The 19,333-nt window shown below is 34.5% G+C and overlaps 1 protein-coding gene and 2 pseudogenes across 1 annotated transcript; all 3 read left to right on the forward strand.

Moving 5' to 3' along the window:
- The first annotated feature begins 872 nt into the window (after nucleotides 1-872).
- On the forward strand, nucleotides 873-1,676 carry LOC145046380 (FCS-Like Zinc finger 1-like). Its single transcript, XM_078994670.1, has 3 exons — nucleotides 873-903; nucleotides 1,093-1,327; nucleotides 1,432-1,676. Exons 2-3 carry the CDS (start codon nucleotides 1,098-1,100, stop codon nucleotides 1,592-1,594), a joined length of 393 nt encoding a protein of 130 aa, XP_078850796.1. The 5' UTR covers nucleotides 873-903; nucleotides 1,093-1,097; the 3' UTR covers nucleotides 1,595-1,676.
- Nucleotides 1,677-11,170: 9,494 nt separating this feature from the next.
- Nucleotides 11,171-13,641, forward strand: LOC145046326 (aspartate carbamoyltransferase 1, chloroplastic-like; annotated as a pseudogene).
- Nucleotides 13,642-13,662: 21 nt separating this feature from the next.
- LOC145046327 (uncharacterized) lies at nucleotides 13,663-18,364 on the forward strand (annotated as a pseudogene).
- Nucleotides 18,365-19,333: the final 969 nt, after the last annotated feature.

Below are 19,333 nucleotides of genomic sequence, written 5' to 3' on the forward strand. Positions count from 1 at the left end.
AACAATAGTTAAAACTAACGCTATATAAATGATTATCTTGCTACCTTTAAAATAAAAAAAAACAATGTTTAATGTTTTAAATAATTATAATAATAGAAATTAAAAAATTAAGAAAATTAATTTTAAAAAATTAATTGACAATAACAATAACTATAAATAACGTTAAACCATATATTATATTTAATTTTATTCATGTGTAACTCACGGGTAGAAGTTATTCAAACGATTGAAATTATGTGGTTATAATAGAAATATATATTATCATAAAATTCAAAATAATCAATATATTATATCAATTTAGTATACAAATTATTATATCAAATTTAACAACAACGTTATTGTTATATTTTATATATATATATATATATATATATATATATATATATATATATATATATATATATATATATATATATATATATATATTTGTAAAGATTTTAACTATATAAGTGTTTATGTACAACGCACGGGCATTCGCTAGTGTGTAATAAAGCAAAAACATAGATAGAATTTGAACTACTAGTTTTGTAACATATAAAGTGTTAGAAGTAAATATGGTAAATGTGTCATTAAATTGTAAAATTTGCCATTAAATGATGAATTTACTATATTATATGGTCAAAAAGGTATACCAAGTACATTACATTAATTGTTTGCGTTATCATATTACAAACATATTTTAAGGTATTACATGAATACCTTTATATTCTATATACTTAATCGGAAAAATTCGAATATTAAGGATAAGGATCGAAGTAGAATACTGGCACCTAGTTGCTATGATTATGTCATCCACCGATTGAGAGAAATATTATGGCTTCTACCCCATATATACATGCACCCACATCCATTCTTGACATCCATCTTTTGAGAAAAACATTGTTAATTTCAAAGTAGTTGAAGGTGCACATTTAACAATTTATGTCTTCAATTTTCTAAAGCTCATCATTCTACCAACTCAGTTTTTTTTTCTTTTTTTGGATTGTTTCACGAATCTAAAATAGTCATTTGCAGGTAGGGTGTTTGGGTTTTAATTTTGTGATCTATAACTTAGATCGTTTGACCCATGAATTGTGACATTTTTTGTTCCAGGATACATGTTGAACACTCATTTCATAAACAGCGAGGACAATGTAAATCCTTTTTCTGATATGGAACCGATTGGTGCACATCGTCCCATAACTATGCTCATGATTCCGACTACCAACAAGGTTGCTCCACCGTCCAACTTTTTATCCTATGATCACTACTTGACGAATGGATTCCTCAAGAGTTGCTTCATTTGCAAAAAGGATTTAGGCGAAATGGTTGATATTTTTATGTACAAGTAAGTTACTCACTCTTTCTAACAAAACCTCACATGTCTGACATTGATACTCTAGATTTTCTTTAAAAAAAATGAACCTAATTTGTTTATTGTGGTCTTTGCAGAGATCAATCCTTCTGTAGTGATGGTTGTCGCAACAAACAGATGGATAACGATAGAGAAAAAGAAATAAATAATCGTGACAAGGTGATAAATGGCAGGCGAATCCGTAAGACTTCGTTACCTAAAGGGAACAAGAAAGACATCTTCTTCATCGGTGATGTGTGATTCAAAGGTGTTTATACATGCTTTCGTGTCAAAAGATATAAAGAAGTCAAGTGTGTTAGGTTCTATTCCGTTTAATTTTATATCTAATAAAACTCAACTATCTATCATAGAAATTCTTCTCTTATTAGCCCCGGTTAGAAACTATTTTAATTTAACTCTTCATTATATATATATATATATATATATATATATATATATATATATATATATATATATATATATATATATATAAGGTAGTTTCAATAGAGAACCATAATTAACCACGAAACAAGCAACAAATCTTTTTTTTCAACTTTTAGAACTTATTTTTTAGGGAAAAAAAAATTTTAATACAGAAATTCATAACTTTTTATCATTCTTCCAATGATATTAAATTCGATAAAACAAAATTTTCATCAAATTCACAATGTGAATCTAAATTCACACGGTGAATCTGAAAAATATATTTAACATTCACAATGTTAAATTATGAATTTAGATATTATTAAATTTTTTTCGATAAAGAATAAACTTCAAAACTATAAAAAAAAAATTAGTTCTTTGGAGAACCAATAATTATGGTTCTCTATTGAACTTTTCCATATATATATATATGGAAAAGTTCAATAGAGAACCATAATTATTAGTTCTCCAAAGAACCGAGAGAGAGAGAGAGAAAGAAAGAGAGAGAGGGGGGAGAGAGAAATGATTATATAATACTTAAAAATTAAAATTATTGTGTTACGGTGACACTATTATAATTCTAACTAGAATTTTATATTTGCATGTTTATTCCTTCAAAGTTAGTTCAAAATTGTGCAAAAATAACATATTATTTTTAGTTTTATTCTAGGAAATTTTTTTAAAAGAACAAAATTACATATTTTTGATAGGATGCATTTTTGATAGAATATTTTGATAGGATTCATTATTGAAAGAATGTAATTTTAATTGTAGGTATTTTAAAAAGTACATATTTTTATAGAATATACATATTTGTATAATTATTATACAAACATTATTGAACTAACATGGATGAATAGAAGTGCAAATGAAATTCTAGTTAGAAGTGCAATAGTAACACGGTAACATAAAAATTATAGGTAACAAATGATCGTAGCTATATATATATATATATATATATATATATATATATATATATATATATATATATATATATATATACCTCTTTATTGAGTTTATAACTTTTAAAAGCATATTATATTAATATTTGATATTAAGGATTAAAATAAAATTATTTGATATTGTATGATCGATAAATAAAAGATGATAACTATTATGAAGTTTAAAAAAATGAAATTAACCTCCCTTTATCCATGTATTTTCCCAAATTTCAAACAAAAATTTCATTTTAGAAAAAGGTTTAAACATAAAAATCCATTCTATTAAATACATATCATAACATTCATTTGTATCAAAAGGAAAGTGTTAAATCGAAATATATTATAAAAACTAGTGGAAGTCTCAAAGTAACCATATAACATTGATGTGAATGTACAATCATGTTGCGCCCTTCCCCTTCACACTTGATGTAATGTCACAACTAGCAATTTAGGGTTAAGATGTGAAGCTTGTTCACACCAAATTCATTTATGTAACCTTGTTGCGTCTTATTAATAAAATTCAAACTACAATGTTATTTGAATTCATACATGCATATATTGTGATTCAAGTCGAAATAGCCTCATACAAGCCCAAAAACTTGATCCAATAGCTAAGCCCAATCAACTTTGGGCATTGGTCCAATAATTCTTAGCCCAACACCCTATTGGGCCGAAAACTCTTTCTTGGGCCCTATTGGGCCGAAAACTTCTTTTAGGCCTTCCATTGGGCCGAAAAACCTTCTATTGGATCAAATAAAAACCAAAGACCCATACACACATCAAAAACTACAAACTCTTTATGGAATTAGGGTGTTTTCGGCCACCCTAAAACAGAAAACCCATTTAAAAGCCTTGAGAACGGAAAACCCCATAGTTTCGGTTGGGATTAGACAAAAAAAAGTGCAAAAAGTGAGTGACACCTCATTATTATCCCACAAACCTCTAAGTAATTAGCCATCATGTATCTAAGCACTTGTACTAATTACCACCACCATGCTTCTAGGCCACAAGAAGTCAACCATTTCCCCTATTTAGGGTGTGTTTGGTCGCAAACCCCCCCTCCCCCATACCCTCACCAAAATTCATCTTTCACTCTATTCTACTCTCAAGAACCTCTATTCTTTCTCTCCCAAAAAAATTGTGCGGGTGTGCGTGTGCCATCCTCAAGGGTGATTTCTTTAAAACCTCTCAAGAATTTGGTAAGTATCCTTGTAACTCCAAGTATTCTTACATCTTTCCAAGATAAAACTATTGTTTACACACTTTTGTTGTGTGTAAAGCTTTTAGATACACTTGAAATTTCAAGAATATCATCAAGTGGTGTCATACTTTGGGGTGGGGGGGGGGGGGGGGGATAAAAGTAAAGTTTCATTTAACCGTTGGGTAATTACATGGACCTATGTGTTATGTATTTAACCTTTGGGTAATTGCATGAACATGGATTTTATTTTATTCATCTTCATAAAAATCATGAGAAATGTGTTTGTTAACATATATGTTCATGAAATCTCGTGGATATGGGTTGCACACTCCAAAAATGGCGAAAAGGAAAGTGTTATGCTCAAACATGCTTAACTTTTAGACATATATATATATATATATATATATATATATATATATATATATATATATTTAACAATTATACTTACACAAATATTTGCATATAATAAATTTCATGGTCATATATGTATTTTTTAGAAATCGTGACTTGCTAGAGTCACAACAAATTAGAATATTTTGTGTTACAAACTCTCAAACTAATTTTTGGTGTATTAAACAAACTACAAAAGTTGATATTTTGCTAAAATTCATTTTATTAGTAAAATATTCTTAACTATGTCAACACTATTTTTGGATGGCTTAAGAACTTGAGAAATTATGCTATATGACATGTTAATTAAGGATTAGTTGCAAAAAGTGTTATAAATAATCTAACCGAAATGATATACAAAGCAAAAGTTATGACAGAAAAATAAGCGTGCGATAAACTGTGTGTCATAAAAACTCTAAAGGCATGGATAATAAATCTGCGTGTCAAAAAATCTGAAAAGCACGTGTCATAGGCTGTATAATATGAAATCTGCCAATCGCGTGTCATAAAACAGTTGTCACAAGTTTGCAATGGAAATTTTATTTCCTTAATCGATAAAGGGACTCGAAATTTGCGTAAATCCGTTAAAGCTCTAGTGAGACACCTTCCTTCACTGTACCTACCTAGCGTACACCGTAAGTCCTGTAGTTATAACAAGAGTCTCCTAGAGGGACAGTGAGGTAATTGTGTATAGATCTATACGGGGTTGACACCCCCACACCTGAGTTATTCGCTATAGCTAGACGGGGTCAGTCTAAGGTAACAAATATCTTACCGAAACTGACGCCTGAAGAACGTCATGACAGGCATATCAATCACATCAAGCATGGTTGTAATGACTCACATATGGATTAACAACGTTATTTTGGATTTACGTAAAGTATACACTTCACTGGTTTTATAAAATACAAAAGTACGCTTTATTTTTCAGTACGCTATTACCACCGCTCTAGTCTTAGGGTTTAAGATTATAATTTTTCATACAACAAAAAATATTGGATTTTATGGGGACCTACACTTTACAACTACAAACAAAAAGAAAACAAAGGACATGTATGCAATTATTCACAGTTTTAGAACGAGACTTACAAACCATTTTTCACTGAAAATATCGGATTTTCTGGAGTCTTTAAATTCATTACAAACAAAGACGTTACAAACCTTTTCTTACAAAAATGCAAATGAAGTCACCAACATTCAATGTTGATGATTTTCAAATGACTTGTATTCTTAGGGAACCAGTAAGCAAGTACCTAGGAACCGGATTCACCGCATTTTGAAATTTCATACATTATGTCATTTTTGTGTAATTTCATGAACATATACAACATGTAAAAAATGTAAGTGTATTATCTCAATGTATGTTATTTGGTTGCTACGCTTCATTTATATTCAATTGTTGTGATATTATGCAATGATGTCATCCGCCCCCAAACGTTTCCTCCATTCTGGTTCGGGGGTGTGATATGTAACATCCAAAAATATGGTCCCAAAAATTTCATTTTTATAACAGATAAAATAGTATTTTTGAATATCATCCATACATCTCAACAAAACCAATGTATTAAGTATTATAAAAAATCAGAGTAAATATCAAATGCAGAATCACAATGGTATGTGCAATGCAGTCAACCCGAGCTCTTCCCATTGGAACCGGAAGTACCTGAAACACAAACTAAAACCCGTAAGCACAAAGCTTAGTGAGTTTCCCAAGATATCTGTCACACCCCCAAACCAAGGATGGCGGAAACGTCTGGGGGTGGAGGACTTCATGTATAGTATCATAACCACAATTTCAATAGTAATTTAAGCAAACACAACCAACATATATATAATTGAAAAAGTTACATCACTTGTATGAATTACATGTTTCAAAATCAATTACAATATGTTGTCAAAATATGAAAAGTTTGACGCCTTAACGTCCCATCCTCAAAAGCACCTGATTACCTGTTTAGTGTTTTCCTGAGAATACAAGTTGTTTGAAAAGTGTCAACACAAAGGTTGGTGAGTTCATAAGCTTTTATTAATAATCTTAGTAAAAGTCTTTCACATGTAAATGTCGCGTTTGTTTCAGAAAAATCTGATATTTTCCTTGAAATCCGTAAAATGTTGCCTTATAACCAAAGACCAAAATGTATAAGAAATCATCATTACTTAGTAGAAATGTCGTGAGTTTAAAATGATATGGAAAGTAAATTTTTAATCAACCTAAAACCTACTTCGGTTTTATGAAATCCCGTAAACTTTATGAATTGTTAACTCTCTAGGTGAGTCGCTATAATCATACTGTGACTATGTGAACCTGCCACAACGTTTCTCAGGCGTCGCGAAAATGAAATGACATTTGTCACCCGTAGACCTGCAGGTCCCACTGTAGCTAGCAGCAAGGTGTGGGGTGTCAAAACCAATATAGATCTATATACAAGTATCACGTTCTCCCTCAAGGAGATTCTGATTATAACTACCAGGAATTATATCCCACACTCGGACGTACGGGGAGAGAGAGAGTCTCACAACATAGGTTAACAAGTTTACGTGAAATGTGTGTGAATATAAATCTTTCTTGTATGAATGTACCCTTTTTGTACGAGTGTGTTGAGTGATATATCATAAACTATACCTATTATAGTTTATCTAAAATGTATGTAATATGTATGAATTCTTTTATGGAAATGTATTAGTGTTGTGAATTTATCAAACTATACTTTTTATAGTTAAATAATACGTGTTCCAAAATGAATGAATAATATTTAGTATGAATGACTTAGTTTCAGTTCATAATGATAAACTAACAAGGAAACACATTCAAATATTAGAACTTATGATTATACACTTTGCTCAACATAATACAAAGTGTTATGATATTTACATGCTGTTGGCTAACTTTAGCCATTCTGCCCTGTTTTGTAAAAATCATAGAAAAATCATACGAAGTCAAAAACTAGATCCGTAAATTCTGAGAGTTCACAAAATGTGTCTAGTTTACTCATAATTTTTATCACGATTTTTAATGACCTTCAACTTGTGTGAAAAAGTCCACAATCACAGACTGGTCCGGATTGTTGTTTGAAATGATAGGCAGTTTTGTAAAAATCACCATAAATTGTAGAAAAATCGTATGGAGATGTGCAAGTAGTCATTTTAAAGCTACAAACATGAACTATTTTCACCTTTTACATTTTTGAAAACAAAAATGTTTAAGATGCCCAAAACAGTCCGTGAATGGAGTTGAACTTTTCTGATGAAGGCTGTTAGAAAATTTTAGTTATGTTCTTGGTGTTTTAACTTGTATTCCCCCCCTGAAAACTTGAGAAAACATGAAAATGTAGGGGTATGAACTCACCTTAAGTGATTTCAGTAGATGATTGTTGAAGAATGGAAGTGTTTAATTCAAGAACACTTGGAGATGCCTTGAAGGTTTTCGAGAATCTAACATTATGGTTATGGAGTTTGTGTAAGCAATCAAAGATTTGAGTAGAAGGAAGTGAAATAATAATAGGGAGGATGAATTTTTACTTACTAAGAGTGGAAGAACACTTGAAATCAGCCTTGAATCTCGAAAATTTGTGTAGAAAAAGTTTGAGAGAAAAGTGGTGTTTGTTACTTAGTGGAATGAGAGAAATGAGAGAAAATGAGGAGTGTGGTTGTTTGTTCCAGCTCAAAAAAAACGTGGGGGTGAGTGAAATTTGAGTGTAAGGGGACATTGAAGTGACATAGGTAAGGTGGGGAGGTATGGCTGGTCATAGAGTGGGTGTGGGGTGGTTGCTTGTGTCATAAGTTAAGGCAAAGTCAACACTCCACCTTAAATAAATCCCCCATTAGATCTTTATTATTTAGATAATGATTTTCATAAAAATATGTTTAAATTATGAATATTTAGAGTTTATTATGTTAAAATATAATTTCTGGAGAAAATCCCGCTTTAAAATCACGAAAAACGGGCTTAAAATGTTAAAAATATCAAAAATGGGCTAAAAGTGACAAATTCCCGAAGTCTGGCCGAGGTTCGGCCTTCTGATGCTGAAATCGAGAGGAGGGAGGGTAGAAACCGAGAGGGGAGAAGAGAGAGGGAAGGAACCGAGAGGGGGGAGGAGAGAACAGAGGGCGCGAAGAGACAGAGGGGCGGAGTAGAGACCGAGAGTAGGGAAGAGACAGAGAGGCGGGTAGAGACAGAGCGAGAAGAAGGGAGCAGATGAGGCGACAGAGAACCGAGGCTCGGTCCTCGCGTGCATTTAGCCAACAGAGGCTCGGTCCTCGCATTCTTTAGCCAACAGAGGCTCAGTCCTCGCATGCCACAGCTAACAGAGGCTCGGTCCTCGCATTCTTTAGCCAACAGAGGCTCGGTCCTCGCATGCCACAGCCAACAGAGGCTCGGTCCTCGCCTAAGAAGCCTCTCTTCTTGGTTTCGGTTCCTAAAGCCTATTTTTCTCGTTTTCGCCCCGTTTTAAGCCGTGTTTGACCCGGTTAAGGGCCGGAATGACCCAAATGATTCTAAAAAGTTACGGGAACTATTTGAGGGAGATTTGGGAGAGATTTCTCATACTTGGAGAGATTTGGGAGAGATTTGACATTCTTGGAGAGATTTCTCATACAAAGAGATATTTGAGAGAGATTTCGCATACTTGGAGAGATTTGGGAGAGATTTGACATTCTTGGAGAGATTTCTCATACAAAGAGATATTTGAGAGAGATTTCACATACTTGGAGAGATTTGGGAGAGATTTGACATTCTTGGAGAGATTTCTTATACAGAGAGATATTTGAGAGAGATTTCAAGTGTGGCATTTGTGAGTGTTTGGCTCCGCAATGCAAGTCTCTTGAGCCCCGTTAAGTCATGGTTAAGGATCCCACACACTCCCAATGAGTATGCAACATGGTTTTTATCAGTTTAGTTCATTGATTAGCACTAGGGCTTAGGAAATTTTTAACACGAGACTTTTCTCAAGTGATGTTTTCCCATTAATATAGCAAGTTATACAGTACGAACATAACACAAACCCTAATACACAAGGTTTAATCGAGTTGACCGGCTTGACCTGATGACTTGACTTGACTCAAGATTGACGATTGTCACAATATCGCATACCAAACATTTCACATAACGGTCCCTACCCACAGATATACGGGCCCCACCCACACTAGCATAACGGTCCCCGCCAAATGAGATACTGGCCCCGCCCACACTCGCAATATGGACCCCGCCTACACTCGCAATACGAGCGCCGCCCAAAAAGCATACATATACGAACGCATACAAGTATCACACAGACAACAAGTATATCAGCATAATCATCAAGGGTCGGCCTTGGTGCCTTAGACCCGCTAAACCTCGGTGAGGAAAACTCACCTCGAATGCTTAACAATAGTTGAATAGGTCCTGGGTCCAAATATCAGCTCTACCTAACCCCTAAACAGAAACAATTCCTTAGATACAACTCAGAATACCTCAACACCCCCTATAGGTCAATCTTGGTCAAAGAAAAAAGTCAAAAGTCAAGGTCAATGGTCCATGTTGACCCAACACACCATGTTTCTCCATCATATACAGATTCGGGTAAAACCAAGCCAGCACGCTGTGTTTACCAATAAACACCTCGTGTTTGCCTGAAATCCAATAACTTAATACATTAAGCTTCCTTCATCAGATCTAAGGGCTCCAAAGCTCAGATCTCGACCAAAATGCTATCTAGAAGGGTAAAGTTTCCAAATTTACCCTTAGGAACCCCCACAATGGGTCCAAAACCCAAACCCTATGATTAATAGAGTGAGGGATTAACCATTGAGCACTTAATCTTCAAAGACATAGCCCCAAAATGCAAATCTAACAGCCTAGAGCTAGAAGACCACGTAAAGTTTCCAACTTTACATTCATGCATGCCAAAGGGAAGCTCTAAAGCTCAAGAAGGGCTTAAAAAAGGACATAATGCATGCATGGAACCTATGATGTTATAAAGCTTGCACCTTTAATCCAAAGGAAGCCACAAAATGATCAGATCTAACAGAAAACCCATGAAACAACTTAACTCCTTAGACAAACCAACAATAAGCCAAAAATCATAACAAAACCCCATAAGAGAAGACCTAATCAAGAATAAATCAAGGTATGAACTTGATACCTCGAAGAGACTACAAAAAGTGATGAGATTTTGGATCTATAGCCTTCCTTCCAAGCAAGGCACCTTCAAACTCCAGAGCTCCTTCAAATGAGCACAAAAATCCATAAAATCCACTCAAAACTTCAAGATCACCACCAATAAAGCTCAAAACTTGATTTAGGGTAGTTGTTAACAAAGGAGGTTGGTAAGGAGGACGATCAAGGGGACTTAATTCCTTTAAATAGGGTACAACACCCTAAGAGTTAGGGTTTCCATCCCAAATGCCAGCACGCCATGTTGAGGCACCTCAACACGCCGTGTGGGCTTATTAAACGCCACGTCCAATGACATCTTGACAGGACATGTTAAGGCTCCAACACATCGTGTCCCAAAGAGAAAACATGAAGAACTTGGAAATAAATTCATACAAGGAAATCAAGCGTTACAATTCTCCCCCACTTGAATTAGACTTCATTCTCGAAATCCGTCAACTCAAACAACTCCAGGTAGTGCTCCCTCATCCTCCAGCTCCCAAGTCCACTCTGACCCCTTATAGCGCAGCCACTGCACCTTCACTAGCTCCACAACCTTGTTCCTTAAGGTTTTCATCCTCCGATCTAAAAATTGTCACCGGTCTCTCAATATAATGCAGGCAGTCATCCACCTGAATATCCTCTAAAGGTACAACTGCGGAATCTTCCACTAAACATTTCCGCAACTGAGAGACATGAAATGTGCTATGAGTATGGTTGAGCTGGGCTGGAAGATCTAGACGATACGCAACATGATCCACCCAAGCCGAAACCCTAAAGGGACCAATATACCTGGGGCCCAGCTTGCCCTGCTTCCAGAACCCGGTGACAACTTTCTAAGGTGACACTTTCAATAGAATCATATCTCCCACCTGGAACTCCAAGTCTGAATGACGTCTATCGACATAGTTCTTCTACCGAGTCTGAGTTGTCTGGAGCCTGCTCCGAACCTGTTAAATCAGCTCAGTAGTCTTGAGTACCACCTCAGTACTCCCTATAACTCGCTGACTGACCTCTCCCCAACAAATCGGGGTCCTACATTTCCCCCCATAGAGCATCTTAAAAGGTGGTTAATCGATGCTATAGTAATAACAATTGTTATTTGAAAAATCCACTAACGAAAGATATGTATCCTAACTCCCACCAAAATCCAACACGCATGCATACAACATATCCTGAAGAGTTTGAATAGTCTTCTCACTATGACCATGTTCTACGGATGAAATGTTCTATTGAAATGGAGGCGAGTGTCCATCTCGTCATGAAACCCCTTCAAAAATATGGAAATAAAAATAAACATCTCTATCTAAAACCACTAATATCGGCACCCCATGACGTTCCACCACCTCCCGAATATAAATCTCGACTAAATTTTCTGCAGAAATGCCCTCTTGACTTGGAATGAAATGCACAATTTTGGTCAATAGATACACGATGACCCAGACAGAATCCACTCCGCACGCAGTCTTAGGAAGCTTCATGATAAAATCCATAATGATGTCTTCCTATCTCCATACGAGAATCTCTAACGACTGCATCTTGACGTGAGGTCGCTGATGCTTGGCCTTGACTTCCCTGCAAGTCAAGCACTGCTCCACATACCATGCTCCATCCCGCTTCATGTAGCACTACAAGAAAAATAGCTTTTTACGATGCGCAAACCACGACACTCATTGATTTATGTTACGTAAAGGAGAGTGACGTTAAAAAAGTGTCATCTCTTCAAAAAATTTAAGGATTTAGGTCACGCATTATTGTGTGCCCTTAAAATAATGTCATACGAGAAAAAATTAAAAACACGGAGGGCGTTGTATCTTAAATGGGCGTTCTATGAGTGTCGCATTATAATTTTAATGAAAAGCGCGTTTAGTAGATAGGGGGAGAATGAAAACCCTAAAATTTTGAACACCCGCCTTCTTTTTTATCCTCCACTTTTGTTTCCTTCTTGCCCTAATTACGATCCTTTATTCCCCCTCCATAGATTCGACTGCCGCCTTGCCTAGTTATCGACACTCCTTCCTTCGTTCCTCACTTGCCTTCTTCGCCTGAAAAATATCTCAAGAAGTACAACTCCAAAAGCGTAAAAGTTGGACTTATGTGTCGGAACTCCGGTAGACTAAAATTCAGGCGACATGTAGCCTCGTGTGCCCTAGAATTTCACGAATCTTGAATTTGGCTTACTTGAATCTCGTTCCAAGCTTAAACTTAAACCCTTTTAGCATAGCTACTCTCTTTTACGAGCCTTCAACAAGAACCATGCTTTCATTTGAGTCAGCAATGAAGCGTATAGGTGGCGAAGTTTTAACAACATAAAATGCACGCGTATTCTCTTCTGCTGCAAAGGGAGAAACACTTTAAGGTAGTGCCTTCTTTCATCTTCTTTCTCTCATTCTGAGTTTATTTATTAGTTTTTATTCAGATTCTATTAGAACTATGGAAGGGTATTCGGATATAATTGTAATGAGTCATTTTGAAAGTGGTGCTGCCAGAAGAGCAGCGATGACAGCTAACATTCTGGGGATGGTCCAGGTCAGCATCCTTCTCAGGCTCTTCTTGATGTGTACACCATTGAAAGAGAGATAGGAAAGCTGGATGGAATCAAAGTCGCACTTGTTGGGGATCTTGCAAATGGGCGAACAGTTCGCTCTCTTGCATATCTTTTAGCCAAATACAATGATGTCAAGATCTACTTTGTCTCTCCGGAAGTTGTAAAGATGAAGGTATGCAGTTATTATATATTATATTATATGTATCTGAAAAGAAGGTGTGAATGTCTTGATGGATTAATTTAGGAGGACATCAAAGAGTACTCAACATTAAAGGGAGTTGAATGGGAAGAAAGTGCTGATTTGAAGGAAGTGGCATCGAAATGTGATGTGGTGTATCAAACTCACATCCAGAAGGAACATTTTGGAGAGAGAAGCGATCTTTATGAGGAAGCCGTGGGAAATACATTATTGATAGAGATGTATTGGGTGTCATGTAGAAACATGCCATTGTCATGCATCCTCTCCCTAGGCTTGATGAGGTACAAATTCTTGTCTTGTTTTTGTTTTTAGTTTTATATATAGTATAATATAATATAATTAAGTAGAGTTTTGTTTGTGAATTGTAGATAACAGTGGATGTAGATGGTGACCCAAGGGATGCTTATTTTAGACAAGCTAAAAATGGACTCTACATTAGAATGGCTTTGCTCAAGCTCTTACTTGTCGGTTGGTGAATGGTGATTGATTGATATGCAATGGTCAATGGTCAATGGTCTTAGTTTGAAAGGGAGAGTCCTTTTGCTGAATAACTACACTTTCTGTCTGGTCTCGTCAAAACTGCAACAAATTCCATTTCCATGTGTTAGATTAGATATATCACCTAAAGTCTAAAGATTGCAACTTATTAGATAATAATTTATGCTTATGGATTTTTGGGAATTTTTCTTGCTCTCCTGTTTAATGGTGATTTATTGTGGACACTGTTTAATGGACATTGATATTAAAGCAGACTTATTTTCATTTTTCAGTTAAATGTTGGGTTCTTGAGCGCCTATGCTTCTTTGAGCACCAATCTAAGGGTATTTTTTGTTATGTTAAACTTAAACCCTTTTATCAAAGTACTTTTTGGATGTGAATTGTAGTTTGGGTTGTTTGATGAGACTTGAGTGTTTGTTGACTGCAGATTCTGATTCTAGCAGTGCTTCTGAAAAGGAGGTAAAACATGTTAAAGCTTCTACTTAGTTTACTAGGGCAAAGGTATATCTAAAGTTATCCTTTGTAGTATATTATATGAATTATCTGGAAATTGCAAGATATGTTTTTTTTTGTCTTGGGTGGAATCTTTACGGCTGGTTTTATATATATATATATATATATATATATATATATATATATATATATATATATATATATATATATATAATCTTAGAAAAAGAGACCTGGAGAAGCCAAGGCAGCTGAAGATGCTCGGAGGCGAGTGGAGGCGGAAGCTACTGCAGAAGCAAAACGGAAAAGAGACCTGGAAAGGGAAGCAGCCAGACAAGCATTATTGAAGGTATTCTGTATTTCTATTTTGCAACATATATTTTATTATAATATGTAAATATTATTGTACTTTTCTCCAATTGAAAAGACGGTTGAGATCGATGAGGCGTCTTGGTTTCTGAAAGACTTGGAAATGCTAAGGGCTGCAGAGCCAGACCAGATCCTACCGACCTGCTTAGATGAGATAAGCCCTGGACCTGACAAATAAAATTTTAACTTAAATCTTAAATCTTATTTTTATCAATAGTTTGAAGTTGAACTTTGTGATAACTATGTAGTGAGTGTTAATGTGTTATCTGGTTATTGCTATTACCGATTCAATTAGCTCCCGTAATCTGTTATGTGATTGTATCACTGTTAAAGAAGCTAAATAAGAACTACATTGAAGCCTCTTTCCTAGTTATATGCTTTTTTATTAGCTATCTCTATTGTTCAAATAGCTTTGAAAGAGATCCCTCAACTCTGTTTTATAATTGCAACTGGGAGTGTTTCTTGTAGGGACCTTTTGATTTATCCAAGGACAACATAAAGAATAAGGAGCATAAATCACATGGGATATTGTTGTCTGGAGTAACAGAAGTATGTTTCAATATCTTTCATATGGAATCTTCTAATTTGTTTCATTTCCCTATCAGCTTGAAAGATAATTAAGCTTGTACAGATCCCAATACTAGATGGTGAAGAAGCATTAAAAGTCCTATGTGTAAGATCAGAATTTTACCTTAAGTTTTCCTAATTCAAAAATTCTATTTAAGAAAACTAAATATTCAATTATCTTTTACTTCTTAACCTTGGTAATGCAGAGTGGGATAGCTAACAAAGCTGTTGGAGAGACTCGTATTCCTCTCTCTTTCTCTCTCTCTCTCTCTCCCTCTCTCTATCCATTTTTTTTTCTAACAGCTATATCCAGGGACCAAAAAATATTCATTTTATTTGGAACACAGGACCAAAAATGTTATAATATTTTGAAATAAGGACCAAAGTTGTTAGAAAAAACTTTTTGGGACCAAAAGTTGTATAAAACCAGCCATCCACAAATAGTAGAAAGAAAAACAAAACAAAAATGTAGAGGTGAAGAAAGAAGAATAAATACCATATGCAACAGGTAATCAGTAACATCCATTCGAATTTCTCAATCATCCGTCTCCTGGTGTATATTTTTATCTTCCTCCATTCTCCAAATATTAGACATTAAAGGACTTCCTTCATCTTCAATCAGATGCTAAACAAAGGTAATTACCTAAGCTATCATGCATTCTCTCATATTGATCAGTCATCATGTTTTCTTGAAAAGGCATAGATAGAAGAAAGCTATCACAATCCCAGAAAAAAATAGATAGAGGAAGATGTAGGAACTGAACTCATATTCATCAGTCATCATGTTTTCTTTCGTATTCATTAATATATAATCTGTAGGAATTCAACTAATATAATCTGATCACAATATATTCTAAAAAAGTTCTCTTTTCTTTCATTTTTCTGTAGGTGTTCAACTAATAGTTCAAGTTCGGCTGAAAAAACCCTAGTTATGGACTCATTACCAGATTCTATATTAAATGACTTGAGAAAAGTTGAGGAGATATTAACAAAAATAGATGAGAATCAAACTCAAAGTGGTTACAGTTTAGAACATGTTTTAAACAACTCTGATAACATAAACATGAGAAGTGAAATGATGAAATTTGTTAGAAATGTTAGTTTACAATGTTTAAATGTATTTCCACATGACCATATTTTAAAAGAAGCTGCACTTGTTGCTGAAGAGATTTCAAACACAAAAATGAACTCCTCTAGTGTTGCTATTACTCCATGTAAGACATTGGCAAAAAGCCTCTTGAAAAGCAATCATCAGGTATGTTTATTTTGTTTATATTTAATTATTTATTCGATATAAAAATATGTTTTATATAACTTAATAGTAAATAACTAAATACATATAGGATGTACATTTACGTGGTGTTTATGCAAGAAGAGAAGCTGCATTTGGGAATATAGAATATGCAAGAAAAGTATTTGACATGGCATTATTATCCATTGAAGGGCTTCCATGGGTAAGAAATAAAAATCATGATTATCTTTACTTTACAAATTACAAAAACTTGATATATATATATATATATATATATATATATATATATATATATATATATATATATTATCATTTAATTTTATTTTATACGACTCACAGGATCCCAAATCAAACGCCTCACTTTTATTCTTTTGGTATGCTGAACTTGAACTTGAACTTTCAAACAACAATTCTTCTAGAAGCTCAGAATCATCATTATCATGAACATTACACATTCTTTGTTGCTTGGGATGTCGGGTAAAATTTAGTCAATTCAAAAGTCAACCATCAAGTTTACAGCTGTTAAGGGCACGTCAGGGATTTAAAGAACAAATAAGGGTAATTCAGGAAACATGGATACATGGGAGTATTAATGAAAATTCTGTTGCTTCTATTTGTTGTGCTTCATTATTTGAAGAGTTGACTTCTGGATTGGAATATGGAATAGAAATTTTAAATCAATCTCTTTCCATGGTGCTTCCAGGTGATTTCATGATCATTTTAAATCAGTCATTTTTTATCATATTTAATTTTGTTAGATTGTAGAATCTGTTTAGTTATTGTGGATAACATAATCTTTATAAATACAGAAAGGAGAAGAAAAATTCATCAACTTGAATTACTATTCAACTATTATATACAAATGCTATGGAAGCATCATTCAGAAGTAGAGCTTGCAAATATTTGGAATATTTTGGTGCAAGAATTACAGATATACCCCTTCAATCCCAAACTCTATAATACAATTATTCAAATTGGACATCTTCATACTTCCCCTAGTAAGCTTCGATGGATCATTGATGATTACTTACACAAGTAAGATCAAAATGTTAATCTGTCCTCATAGGGGTGATTGTGTCATTAGTATGAATCTTTGAAACTGGATCATGTTGTTGTGGTGTTTACAGGAAACCATCAGTGAGTGTTTATCTGTTTGCATTATCATATGAGATTAGAAAAGGAAGCTCTCATCATAGAGTACATAGAATCTTTGAAAGAGCATTGGGTGATAACATGTTGAAAAGCTGTGTACTTTTATGGCGATTATATTTGTTGTATGAAATCCATGTCACACATGACATGTCAGCAGCTAGAAGAATTTACTTTCATGCCATTCACTCATGTCCATGGTAATATAACATCTTCATCTTTTACAATTTCAAATTTCAAATTTCAAAATTCAAAATTTTTGGTTATCGGATTTGTTAGAAGTTATGCGTGAGAAAGAGATGAATGTGAGGACTGATGTATATGAAATCCTTTTGCAAGATGAGATGGATGTGTCCAAATAACTTTAGGCAAAAAAGGGATTGTATTGTATACTACAGAATATTCATCAAACTTTGCATGGATTTGACTTTTGTTGATGTAGGAACTGAACTCGGAGTCGGTTATACCTGGAGGTTTCCTCGAATGGAAAGAGACCATGGATTCTTGGGGTTCCAAAATGATATCTGCTATAAAGGTGAAGTGATTTTGCATCATAATTTCTAATATTACAGGATATAATTCAAAATTAAATTTCCTCAAGCTGTTGCTGAAATGGCAGCAATTGGTTCCACTGAGGTCACTTTTTATCTTGGACATGTGACACATAAGTAAATGGTTAAGGTCATAGAAAAGTAATATTCGTTAATTTTCACTTATCCTAACCAAACTTTGTTTCGTACTTATCATACTCTGGTTTTGATTTTATGTGGCATGTTATCTAACAATCCAAGAGCTACCCCAATTTGTTGATGTTTGAATTATATTTTTCTAGATTGCAGGGTCTGCATTTTGTTGCTCCAACAGGGAGTAACCTTGAATGCCATGGGAAAGAGGGTACTGTGTTTGTAGGATAAAATTATGACCATTCATGAAAGAAGTAGATTCCCTGGAGAGGACCCAAAGCCTTTCATTCCATGACAAGTACAAACAGGGCCTGCTATCGGTTGTAAGTATTGTATTTCTAGCACCATTTTATGAATTTAGCCACTCAAACTCAACCTGCTATTAAAATAAATCATAAATAATTAATTCATAATGTTTGTAATTATGCAATGCAATGCAGATATGGAGCACTGGAAGTTGTGTCACCTATCCCTTCCTAATTTGTTCCAATCTCCTTGCTTAGTCTAAGCCCAGCCCACCTACTTGCAGGTTGATCTTGAATAAGCAAAGGGGCAATGGACCGTATTTTTTGTATCTAATTCATTTGTAAATTTTTGTTACAATTTCTATTGATTTGTTTTATCTTTCCATGGAACGATCATTTGTATGACATTAAATTTATGCAATGGATTCTATTTTTTGTATATGATATTTATTTTATACTATGAAACCTTAAATACAAATTTAATTTGAAAATAAGTAAATCTATAAATAATATTTTTTTAAACAATTCAAATTATGATACACAAAAATGTGTGTCATCTTCATTAATGACATGGCCTTTCTTGACAGGGTTTTTTTTGATACGTACTGCACGTCATTGACACGCGCGTCGTAAGGTTACAACACACGAATGCGTGTCGTCTTCCTTTATGACAGGGCCTTCCTTGATACACATTGGGTGTCGTAAACGCGTGTTGTAATTGCGTGTCGTAAATGGGCATCGTAAATGCGCATCGTCTCTCTTTATGACAGGGCTTTCCTTGACGCGCATTTGCGCGTCGTCTGAGCCTTTTACGACGCGTAATGAGCATCGTAAAAGACTATTTTTCTAGTAGTGTAGGGCCACCAATAATTAGTACGAAGATTCCTATACATATTTGTTGCACCGGTATGAATGGAGAATCTCGACTTGTGAACCTCCTCCATCAAAACTTAGC

Source organism: Lactuca saligna, chromosome 5 (genome assembly GCF_052625555.1).
Source record: "Lactuca saligna cultivar CGN05327 chromosome 5, ASM5262555v1, whole genome shotgun sequence".
Lineage (NCBI taxonomy): Eukaryota > Viridiplantae > Streptophyta > Magnoliopsida > Asterales > Asteraceae > Lactuca > Lactuca saligna.

Coding starts and splice junctions, on each gene's coding strand:
- LOC145046380 (XM_078994670.1), top strand. CDS start 1,098: ATGTTGAACACTCATTTCATAAACAGCGAGGACAATGTAAATCCTTTT. Junction 1,328..1,431: donor GTTGATATTTTTATGTACAA/GTAAGTTACTCA, acceptor TGGTCTTTGCAG/AGATCAATCCTTCTGTAGTG.